Here is a 13,273-nt window from a genome sequence, read left to right as displayed (position 1 = left end):
TGACAGCAGCAAATTTTCGCTAGAAAGCATGATCAATGCATAAATTGATATTAAATTAATGTAGTTTATTTTCTTTCTGTGTTCCTTTTTAGAGTGAAAAATGGTTTCATTACGTTATAAAATTCGAGGACTAGAAATTTAATAGTAGTAACCATATATTTTCAGCTGACACATAATTGACACTAGTTTGACCTTCGATGTAGTCACGAACTGCTTGCTTCTACTGATCTTATTATTGCTTCTGAAATTATCGAATACCTGAAACAGTACTTGTTGACGGTTTGGATGGAGCGGTCTATCGCTTTAAAAATTCTGAAACTATTAGGTAGGCACTCATGAATTATTTGTTTGCTCTTTATAGATGGGATTTATTCTTGCCCCTATGGTTATGTTGAATCTCTAAGAAGAAGGAACCACTTTGTGGCTTTCGCTACTGAATTGTTTCAAAAATTCTTTTATTCTTACATTCTTTAAAGTTTATTTTTACAGAATGTAAGAATAGAATATTATTCTTATTTATAGAATGTTATTTTCTATCTATAACTTTCTAAATTATCTAAATCACTATCTCAATTATCTATCTAATAATATAATTCTATCTAAATTACTTTCTACCATATGGTGAGGTTTTTTCTCAAAATGATATACACTAGCAAATGGAGCTTATTTGCAATGGATAAATTGTTATTTCGTTTAGCAAAAAAAAAAAAAAAAAAAAAAAAAAAAAGCTGTGGTGGCCTGGTGGTAAAGTCGCGACTTCGAAACCGGAGGGTTTCAGTTTCGAGACCTAATTACACTGAAGAACCGCCCTGTAAGCGGGTCTGATACACGTTAAATCCGTCGGGGCCAAACGTTCTCCCGCTGGTGTGATGTGGAAATTTAGAGAGGGGACTGACATCTGAAGTGGCGTCCTCGTCATCTGACCGCGTTTGAAGATTGTGAGGTCCGTCCTAAATTAGGCCTAGTGTTGCTTTAAAACGCTACGGAAACGCTTTAGCAAAAATTTACTTTACAATTACTTGTTAGTAGTTTCAGAAATGCAGTAATTTTAATAATATCATCCTCACAATTTGCACAGAATTCATACTGAGAGAATCTTTCCTGTATGAACGAAAGCCACGTCCGCTCTCACGAAACGATACGAGCAATTGGCAATCAACTTTAAAATCAAATTGAAAATTAAGTTTAAAGGCAAAAAAACACAAACAGTTGCAACAAATACACCCTATGAATTTTGTTCCATATTGAAAACAATAGAAAATGCTCACTTTCTTTTCTCATATAGTATAAAAAGAATTTATGCAACAGGAAGTGTTTGAGAGCATTAAGGAAAAGAATTTCCCTCAATTAAGGATTCAAGTTTTGCTCGGCCTTTAAAATATCGGCACCGTTTCCTTGAAATTTAATTTATTTTCTTTTGAATTTTCCTCGTATTTGAGTTATTGCTTTCATCCCATTCGATTACTCAATCATGTTATTAGGGTGAAAACATATTTTCTTGCTTCCGGTGCCAAAAGAGATTTATTTCAAAACGAATGTTTATTTTTCCTTAGAGTAATAAAAAGAAAGCTTTTTTTTTATTCATTTTGTTTCTCAGCTTTCCCTTGAAAGATGTGGCTTTCAACAAGGTAGAATAAAGTTAAAGATCAAAACGTTTATTTTCTAAAAGATTTTGGGAATTAAAAGTAATATATATGCAACTCGCTTTACTTTTTCTTGATGCATATGTGGAATGTAATCAAACTTTTCTTTTTCTTCCTTCTTCTTAGCGAATAAAGTTTAAATCAGAATAAGTGAAATAAAGATAAAAACAAGAATTTTCATACATACAAAAAATTATTCGGAATTGAAGATGAAATATATAATACTATTTGATATGATTTTTCTTGATTTTAATGCTGAATATAATAAATTATTTCGAAATAAGAATGTACAAATCAACGAGAGATTAGAGATTCAATGAAACAAATGCAACAAATCAACAAGGTATTAGAGATTTCCTTTTGATTTACTGTTCCGGAGATTAAATTTACTCATAAGTTTATTTTAGACGCTTATTAAAAAATTCATAACTTAGATTTTTTTCACTTCATGTGATTATAAATAAACACAAACATAACTTCTTACTTAGTTTTGGGAAAACTGATAAAAATCATTAAATAAATTATCAGAAATCAGAGCTAAAAATTAACATTCAAGAAACTTTGAAAAAGTTTTATGTAAGAAAACTTAATAACTTTTAAAGAGACAAACTTTACATATTTAAAGACCATCGGGAGTAGGATAAATAGAGGTCTTATTATTTTCCTCACAGCATAAAATTGTGGCCCTTGGGTAATACCACGAATGCTTGCATAGCATTGGTGGATATTAGATACGAAATATAAATCTTTGTCGTTAATCTAACATTTTTTTCTGAAACAATCGTACGTAAATATATTTTTCCGACTGATTGAAATCAAACTTTGATATTTAACTGCAGTTGTAGTTATCAAAACGAAATATACTGGACATAATTGCAGTCAACTACAATTCTGTTCAGTATATAGTTAACTGCAAGCTGAAATTGCATTGCTTTCTTCAGTTGTGGCGTTTACATGCATCCGAAAGTACAGACGGTTAATTCTTCGAAATATTAATTCAAAAGGTGGTAAGAATCTATATTTTAGATGCTAAATCAGTGTACCAAATTTTGTCTACCTAACTATTATACGTTTTGTAGATATCGAAAACGCTAACAACCGCATAGACAGACTTCTTGGGAATGAATTTCGTTCAAAAGTTAACAGAAATTTACAAATTTGATGTTTGACAAAAATAAGCAATGTATTTTAATAATTCCAGGTTATTTTAATTTTCTGCGCTTCAGTTATTTTTAGAAATTGCAAGCAATCAGTTCGTTGAAATCAAATGATACTTGAAAAAACATTATACATTTGCAATCCGTTTCATAAAATGTAGTTGCAATTCTGTTAATTTTCGTTATGATTTTCGTTGTGCATATATTTTTTTAAAGTTCTTACTTTTTTCCTACTGTAAAGAATTTAAATTTGTTTCTTTTATTCGAAAAATACCACATCAGTTAACTGGTGTCTTTAGAAGCTAAAAATACCATTAAAAGTAAACAAAATAATTTAAAGAATAGATGAACAAAAAAAATTGGTTATGATTTTGGTTGTGCATATATTTTTTTAAAGTCTTACTTTTTTCATATTGTTAAGAATTTAAATTTGTTTCTTTTATTCGAAAAATACCACATCAGTTAACTGGTGTCTTTAGAAGCTAAAAATACCATTAAAAGTAAGCAAAATAATTTAAAGAATAGATGAACAAAAAAATTACAGCGATTACAAATAATTTTTATATTCCTCTCGACATAGAAGACATTGAAATCGTCCAATAGATAATGTTAATGCTCAATTAAATGACATGAATACACAACTGTTTAAAAATGGTTCCTTCTCCAACCAGAAAATTATAATATGCTTTGCAACTGCTATATATATATATATATAACAATAGCAAAGCATATTGAATTTTTGAAGACACTTTGAATTTTTAAACTTCGCTTTTATTCCATCCCGGGAGGCATAATATATGTACAAGCAAGAAGCAAAGAGGTACATCAATCTACATCACACATCACAAAAAGAGGAAAGAGAAAAGAGCGTAAAAGGGACATAAATATTTATCCCGATGTTTATATACTGAGAGATTCTGATAGGGATTTCTTTACACGTGTCGATTTAGGTAAGGGAATTATAGGGATCTTTTAAAAGAATTTGTTTAGATGGACAAATTTTTATCCCTTCACTCGGAGAATGGGAACTGCTAACTTAAGCATTTTTACAGAGCATCTGTTGCATTAATTAAATAAAAAACATTGAATTGGATCAGGAAATAAGAGAAAGGTTGAAATTAATTAAGATAGAACTTGTGAAATTAATTTGAATTTAAATTAGATTTTAAATATTATTACATATATTGCAGAAGAAAAAAAGGGGGGATCGACTTTTTTTGAGAAACGATTACTTCCAATTTATAAAATTTTTATTTTATTTTATTTATTTATTTTGTATTCATCACTATTTTCTACATTTTCTGAGTCACATAATTAAACGACAAATGTCATATATGCTAAGTAAGATCACATAACTATAATTGTGCCTACTGAAAAGCCCATTTTATTGGCAAAATACTTCAAAACAATCATTTCAGAAAACCGTTTAGCGCATGTTTGTGAAAAATTATAATTATTTAAAAGATATCTATTTAATCAAACAAAACCAGAAGTTTTTAGTGGTATTATAGAATCCCAATTGTTTAGTTTTGTATTTATATTTTAATTCAATCTTTAATAATCATTACAGTTTTTTGTAATTTTGCATTTAAAACTTTGTGATTTGGAAGTTGAATATTTCCAATGATAAATAAGTTTTCGGAAAAGATTTTTTTTGTTTTTGTTGTTATTATTGTTAAACTTTATTTATTTATTTTGATATTGTGGAAGAAAGTAACTTTTTCTGCATGTAAAATATCTTCAAAAATAACGAACTCTAATATTATTCAATAATTTGTATATTGTTATCTCTATAACAAAAGATCACTTCCATCAGAAGTTTATTGAAATATAAAAGTTTACTAATTCACTGATGTTCTATCAGGGATTGTCTTTTTTATTTTATTAACATTTAAATTACTTTATTATTTTTTTTGTACATTTCCGAATACGATGAAATAAAATATTGTTCAATTTTTTGGTCTCCAAGATCATTTTAAAAGGTATTGATATTTTTGATATAATACAAGAATTTTCTTAAATCACTATTTATAACAAGAGATCACAAAATTTTGAACAGAGGTTTATTAGGGTTAAACACTTTCCAAATTCCTTGAGGTCAAATGAAGTTTTTATGTTTGTTTTGTTTGTTTTATATATATATAATTTATATATATATTTATATATATAATTTATATGTATATTTATATATAACAGAAGAATACATAGTGACAATCAGTGCGATCTCTTCTATCCTTGCTAAATTTGTTCGTTTCTCTTTCAGAACAATATATAAATTAAATGCAAACGAATCATGTCATGGGAAAATGTTTCCATATTCGAGCGAATGGAGTATTTTTTCCATATACTGTTATAATTAAATTAACTATAAATAACTTACAAACAAAGGCATGCGTCACGCGGATTCCAGACTGAATTTTAAAAATTTTTCGATCCTCTTATTTGCTTATGATGATTTCTGTAATTGCCATGTGAAATAGTCTTTAACTTTAACGTGAGAACATAGGTTATGATTTTACGCTCTGTTGAACTCACGAATACTGAAGCGTTTATTGAACTTGGGTGATCTAATTTACGTTCTTTCCTTATGTTTTGTTTACTTAGTGAGAAAATAAATTATTTACCCATCTTCGTTCTTTTATAACATCAATTTACATTTTGATGCTGCTGCTAAAACATTTTTTTATAAACGATAATCTGTCTTTGGCGACCAGCATGTTAGCCGACAATGTTAAATCTCTTACACATAACGTGAAGGTCATGATTTTCTCATAAAAAGGGAGAATTTGTATAATGAAGTTGTGCCCCATGATATCCTAATGCCATTTTAAATTTGAGTGTCTGGGTAATGTATTTTGATCTGCACGTTTCTTTTGATGCATTGTAATTTCACTTTCTGATTCATCATCTAAACTGGTGAGATAATTAGTAAAACCATTCTTCCTTAGTTTTCAACAATTGAAAATTTGCTGCATAGTATTGGATACATATTTGGTTAAACTGTGGAAGCTGCAACGATTGCAAAGACGGAATATCTATTGTTAAAAATCGTGTAGAAAATACTTTTTAAATTACCAAAATTCAGGAAATAAATACAATGCAATTTAATTGGTATCATTAATAAGACAATATTATGAAGTTTAAAATATTGTAAAAATCAAACTCGCTTTGAAATATTTTCGAAAGTTATGGCGGAAAAATTTCAGTGTTTCGCTTAATTCTTAATTAATTAAAATTCTAAAGGAATTTCAAAAATTCACTTTGTTTTCACCTTTTAAAATGTATATGTGGCAAATGTAAAAGCTCTGGTCTGAGGTCTGTCCTATAGAGCACCAACCGACGCACAAACACTTTTTTTATAAGAAAGCTCCATAAAGATAATGTTCATCTCTAAGAATTATTTGTTTGTGTTTGTGTGTGACAAACGCTTATTACACATTATTTATCTGTTATTATAATTATTTTGGATCTCAGATCAGTTGCCTTTGTGAAGTTTGAAACCATTCGTCAAATCGTTTTAAAGACAACACGTTTCATTCAATGGCCTGTAATTTTTATTTCATTTACTTTCTTTTTAAATTATTGCGTTTACATGCATGAGAAACAGACCAACAGACGGTCAACCTTTTGACAGATTTGGTTCAAAATTTGATAAGAATTTTCATTTTAGATGCTAAAATGGTGTACCAAATTTTATCTATCCAGCTCATTACGTTCTGTAGTTATCGTTGTATTGTAGTTTGTAGCTCGTTAGTTTTGTAGTAACATTTGTACTCTGACAGCCAAACAGACTTAATCAGAATAAATTTCATTGAGATTTATAAATTTGGCATAAAATACATACAACAAATTTCATCCGTCTAGCTCAAAGCGTGTAGTGTAAGATATCGCGTTCACAGGCAGATAGACGATCAATTAGTTATAATTCCCAAAATGGATTTTGAGAAATTGGAAAGAACTCGAGAGTCGTCAAAATGGTTTATTATTATTAAAGCTGGATGGTTTATTTATTTATTTACGACTATACTTCGTATACGAGAAAATAAAAAAAGCATCCGAGAAGCATAATTCAACAAATAATATTTTAATTAATCAGCACATAATATGTTGAGTACAAAGTTTTTTTAATTAAAAGCTTACTTGCAGGAACATTAATAGCAAAAAATAAGGTGGTCAAATAAGAAAGGAATGTATGAATTCCCTTCCCTTTATGATATACATTTGATTTTAAAATTTAATTATTGTTTTCAGTGCCATATAGTAGGAAATTAATAAAATTATTTACTGCTTTAAAGCTAATTTGTATTAGCATTAAATTTGTGTTATTGTTTTTAAAATTTTGATTATACGTCTTTTCATTCATATGCCATTTCTCTATAAAGTCCAGGTTTCCTTGGTAATCCCTGAAAAGATATATAAATGTTGGATTACTGCATATAAAAAGAAATAGGACAACATTTGCGAATCCATATTCAGACCATTTTTACCTTCTTGTACATGAAATACATAGAAAGTATTGTAACCTTCAAAAAATTCGAACTCGGGTTTTTAACGAATCTCCACTCAAGATTTTAACGACTTCCCTGAGCTATCGCCTAGTTCTGTCTATTTTGATACTTTTTCTAATTCATTAACTTAACCACCTCCCTGAGCTATCGTCTAGTTCTGTCTATTTTGATACTTTTTCTAATTCATTAACTTAACCACCTCTCTGAGTTATCGTCTAGTTCTGTCTATTTTGATACTTTTTCGAATTTATTAACTTAACCACCTCCCTGAGCTATCGTCTAGTTCTGTCTATTTTGACACTTTTTATAATTCAGTAACTTAACCACCTCCCTAAGCTATCGTCTAGTTCTACCTATTTCGACACTTTTTATAATTCATTAACTTAACCCTTCTCAGATCGTAAAAAGTATACTTTCCATTAAATTTATTATTTTAAAATATACCTAGTAAACTATTTAAAGAGAAAAAAGAAGTATAGACTTCAAAAATTTCGAAAACAAAATCCAAACTTTTCATATGCTAGAATTTGAAGACATTTTATATCGATTGCAAAAGCTAACAATGGCTTTAAAAAAATCTGATAAATAGTTTCATCACAATGCTATCAGTGAAAGTTTTAATAGTACTGATGAAACGGTGATTTAATTCCTTAAAAGCCAGCGGCTTGATTCAAGTCCTTTATCAACTGGGTACCCAAAATAGAATAGAGATATAATGTATCTAGAATTTAGAGGTCACATTACAGGTATATTGACATAGTTTCTTCTCGATGTGTGGCAACCACTCTAATAAAAAAAAAAGCTTAGTCCATTAGGAACTTCATTGTTCAAAACATTTTATTTTTGTTTTCGTCTCTTTTTAATCTTCGTAGTTCAAAATAATAACTTTTGATGAAACTACGTATTTAGAAATAAGATCAACGACAAGATAAAGAATATTATTTTTTGTAAATGTAAGACACTAGATGGTTAACACTAAAGTATCCATTTTCAGAACATTGTAGAAAAAAAAGTGCATGCTAAATATCTATCTTATGCATTTCAGAATAAATGGGTGGGAAAATGCAGGACAGTCAAGATGAAAGTATTCCTTTGCAGAATACTGTAGAGAAAAATAATAATTTAATTAAAAAATTAATATACTAAGTTTTTAAAACTAATTAAAAACAAGTTCCCCTTATCCCATAGTATATTTATAACCCCATACAGATTGTCCTGAAAATTTGAATTGCGAATTTTTAAAAATGTGCTGTATTAATCATTTTTACTTAAATAATTATTTTCTACTTTTTAATCTTGTGTGTGCGCGTGTGAAGTTACAATTGATTTTAAAGTAACTTCTAGATGAGTTAATGATTTGTCATGGCGCTATTTGTCGGCAATGGATTAATCGATTATAAAATTTTAACTGATTAGACAAATTAACAGACAGACGAGAAATATTGCATTGCCATTTAATTCTGAAAAATGTTTAAAGTTTCAATTCTCTAGCTCATCGGGAAGTTAGTTTAAAATCGATTCCAAATTTTCCAAAAATTTCCATTGTATCGAATTGTGCACCGAGATTCTGCAATCTTTTCAAAAGAAGTTTTTTCTTTTCTCCGCAGTTCTCTAAGCACGGAATTTTTAATTCAAATCAAACTATATTGAATAATTTTAATCATTTCTTCTTATTTCAATTTTCGGTTTCTCTATAAGTTATAAAACACATATCATGGTTAAAAATTTTTAATTAGTTTGATTTAGTTAGAAATTAACATCCTATTTTCAACGGTTTATTAATATTTTCATAGAAATATATTGAATCATTTTGCATATTTCAACTGAATTACCATACCAGCATCAAAAAAGGGTTGTTTTCTTTATTGATTTAGTGTATATTACACACAAAAGTTGAAAAATGAGAAAAAAAAATCTGCAAAAAACTATTAGTCAGTTTAGTTTTGATATCATAAATATTTTATTTGTTTGAATTCTTTCTTCCAACACGGTTTAAAAATATTCACACAGAAAAAAATGCTTCACTGAAATGTATTACAAATTATTCGTCGAATAAATAAAATTTTTTATTTGTCAAAATACTTGTCAAATAAAATCTGCAAGAGCCCGTAACATTTGTATTCTGAAGCATATTTAATTTGCTAAGATAATATAATTTTTACTTTGTGTAGACACAAAGCAAACTCTAAATTATGACATTTTTATCAAACTTTTTTTCAATTCTTAGCAAATCAATTTTTCAAATATTTATTTATTATTATCTAATTTTTTACTCTATTTGTAGTTTTGATACAGTAGAAATATTTTTATTTTACAACTGAAGTAAAAATATATGTAATCGTGAAATTCCATAATGTATTTATATTATGTGATTTTTTACATTGTAAAGACTTTCACTGAACATTAACATCGCATATAAGAAGCATTTACAGTTTCAAAAATATATGATGCAGCATCAGGTAAAAATTACTCGAATAATTGTCCGTTTCGCTTGAATTTTAACCAAAGTTGTATTTTATCTTGTCTATTTTTTTATCAAAGCAATTTTGAAGTTTTGTTAGAGGAACCCAATTATCAATAATTTCTCTACAGAACAATTTTTAAAGCACTAGTCAGATTATTATTTACAGTGGTGTTAGTAACTCTTTAAAGTTATTTACTGTTACTGCGACTGTTAGTCATTTACACAGCTGATATTAGCTCCATTTTATCATGTTATGATCAAAGATAATATTTTTCAGGCATATCATAAATTTTTTTGAGCAAAACTTTTTTATATTCTGTATAGTTTTGAAATTTTTATGAACACTAGTTTCTCAAATGAAAATAAAAACATCCGAAACTAGCCTAGCCTATTTATCCTTCAAATGTAAAACCAAATTCACTTGCTCAGGGTTGAAGCTTAAATTTTTCCTTTCGTCCCAATAGAGAAACCACGTGGGTGGAAAATTGATATTTTGAATGCTTGGCTTCCCGATCAATCGATTTTTCGTAAGGGGGATCCATAATGTCAACCGAACTGTACCGTGATGATTGTGCTGGCTGTTGGATATTGTAACTATACTGATCACAGAGCTCCATTGTGCACGTATAATTCTTATAAGTCGAGATTTATATCATTTATAGGCAGGGATAAGTTTTAGGCGGAGTTTTTGTTTGACTGCTCGTCACTTTTTACAATTATATATCCATATTTTTATAAATAAGCTCTGCAACTAATATGAAAAGGTATGAGCAAATGTATATAACAGTAAATCCTTTTTTAACGACACTTTTCGAAATAATTACTGTAACTAACTTTCAGTGTTTAAATCTGTCTCTAGGTTCTAATGAATTCTCGGGCTTTTTCAAATTGCTTTAAGAACTATTTCTCATCAATTGCATTTCGAAATAAGGGTATTCTCCATTTTGAGGTTACAAAAATTTAATTTAACCTACTCGTTTTGAAGATTTGGCGTTCATCGGTTATGCACAAACTTTCTTAGTCAGCATTCCATAATAATCATGTACTGGAACAATATCCTTCGGTCTTTAAATTTCATTGGAAAAAACTAATCAAGTTAAAGCTTAGAATAAAAGAGTGCACTCTTTTATAGAAAAAGACAGGGCCAATTACTTTTCATGTATTTCATGAACCTCCATCTCGTTGTCAAATTTATAGTTTAAAATTCTAAATATGAAAGTAATATTCGAAACTACTTTACAGATTGACGGACATAAAATGGATTCATTGGACGCTCTTCCATCTGCAGATTATGCATCTCTGATAACTTTATCTCCCCCAAACGATGCATCTGAACCAAAGAAGACCGATGCCTCCGACGAAAAGGAAGCTGCCAGAAAATACGATCAAGAACATATCTATGCTCAAGTTGCACAAATAACTCCATGCCCAGAAATTAAACGTCTACCTCCACCATCCAAAGACCATCGGAAACGCGATTCAAGCGAGAAAAAAGTTTTGTTGCACAACACTTATGTCCTCAGAAATCCGTCTGTTAACCTGATCCATGCAAATAGTACTCCAGACGTCAATAAATCAAGCTCAAACATACCCAACTTGTGTCCAAACAATTATGGGTCACTTAATGTTACCAAATTGGAGAGCAATAAAAAAATTATCCTTCAAAAATCGGAAACGACGATTGATCCTTCTGTTTTTTCCATAAGTGGCCGGCGGGTGGTTGTATCCAGTGGATTTAAAGTAAACGGTGTAAAAAAGAATGAAAATGTTCCGAAAGAACTGGATGCCGTTTCAAACCATTCTGAAGGGTCAGTTTTAGCTTTTTTATACATTTTATTTTATATAAAGTTACAATTTCTAAAAGTTGCGAATATAATTTGTGACAGTAATTAATGTTGTTCGATTATAAATTTACTCAATTTAATACAAGTTTCCATCTGATAGACACAAGCTAATCATTTAAATAGAAATTTTTCTTCATCAGAACAGACATTTCTAACATAGTCAAAAAATGTATACATTATACTAAAATAAATACTTCAATGAAAAAGTAAATCTAATATTCCAAATATTGCGTTCCAGAAAAAAAAAAAAAAATCAATTATTCATTATCTAAAGTTTAAAAATTGTTGTTAAAGTTTTTATTTTGGTAATATATAACTCATAACTGTATTGTTTCTTCCAGAAGTGCTAGTCTTTGGTCACAAAGTCCTTCAACTGACAGCCAAATCGAGCTGAAACGCCACAAACTTCAATTCTGTACAGAATGCTGCTCATTATGCCTGTTTGTTCCGGGAACTGTCCTTTGCGTTCTGGGTCCTTGGCTATTTGTGCCTATATATATAATCCCAAACTTTTCAGGGAGCCACTTCCAAACGCTAATTCTGATTACCTGCATATGCTCGGCAATCCTTGTTTTCATGAGCTGCCTGATTGGTAACGTCGTCTGGTACAGAAAGGGGAAAGACTGGAAGTGTCTTCTTCATTGCGGGAAAGGACCTAAAAACCATTATTGGGGTGACAGTTTAACGTCAAGAGCTTTACACACTGTCTAATACAATGAGACTGCTCTACTGTAAAATACCATAATGTATAATAAACGTTCATTTATGTAAAGTTCTTTTATAGACATTTAAATAAGCCAAATAAATAAATTATTTAATCCAGGTTGCTTCTTATTATGTATTTTCCATGCAAATTATCATTTATAAGACATTTTACAAAAGCAGCATGTACTAGCGAGTTTCGGATTAATAACAATAAATTTTTAACGCATTCGCTGCCACTACTCTCGCCTGATATTCAGACCATCTATCTAATAAGATGACCGCTTCTTCGCTATCTCTTAACTATAGCAGAGAAGGGGTCATCTAATAAGATAGATGGTTTGGTGCAATTGCATATTATCTGTAACACATAGGTGCGTAATGCAGCAGTCAATGTCTTACAGAATCTCTTAAGAACAGGTGGAGGTTTCTTTTCGTTGTTAAGTTCATTTGGTGAAGCAAATTATTAGTTTTTTTTTCAATCTACTGGGTGAAAGTGCTGTAACTTTAATAATTTAAAGGAATTAGTCATTTAAAGGATGTTTCAAAAATCATGTTATGAACTTTAGAGAGAGGCAGAACACATCGATACAAATATAGATCATCAAATAATACGAGTTATAGCTCGAGTTAAGCTTCGAGTTATAGAAAACGTTGAAGGTTGTAGTTGCTAAATCTTAAAATGAAGAAGAACGAGAAAGATGAAGAAGGAAAGAAACAAAATTGATAGATTTTAAAGAATATTTTTGTAGCAGAACAATTCAACAGAGTAGCTGCCAATATTGATACAGAATTTACACCATCTGTGTGGTGATTAGCATACACTGGGAGAAACATCAAGCATTTCTATAATATTTTGCAGTGATAGAAATCTTGCCAAAAATTCACTATTAAACTCTATGAAATCGCAAATGAAGCTCTTTATCCGGCCCCACGAGAAAAAAAATACATTCAT

The 13,273-nt window shown here is 29.5% G+C and overlaps 1 protein-coding gene across 1 annotated transcript in view; it reads left to right on the top strand.

Annotated features, from left to right (window-relative positions):
- Positions 1–12,327, top strand: part of LOC129959253 (uncharacterized) — a 43,090-nt gene extending 30,763 nt beyond the window's left edge. Inside the window, exons 2-3 of the mRNA XM_056072075.1 lie at positions 11,015–11,580; positions 11,958–12,327. Of these exons, the coding sequence (XP_055928050.1) occupies positions 11,030–11,580; positions 11,958–12,327 (921 nt within the window). The 5' untranslated portion in view covers positions 11,015–11,029. The remainder of the gene's footprint in view (positions 1–11,014; positions 11,581–11,957) is intronic.
- Positions 12,328–13,273: the final 946 nt, after the last annotated feature.

Source organism: Argiope bruennichi, chromosome X1, assembly GCF_947563725.1.
Source record: "Argiope bruennichi chromosome X1, qqArgBrue1.1, whole genome shotgun sequence".
Classification (NCBI taxonomy): Eukaryota; Metazoa; Arthropoda; class Arachnida; order Araneae; family Araneidae; genus Argiope; species Argiope bruennichi.
Note: the sequence above shows the minus strand (reverse complement) of the source record. Positions and strands in the feature narration are given on the sequence as shown.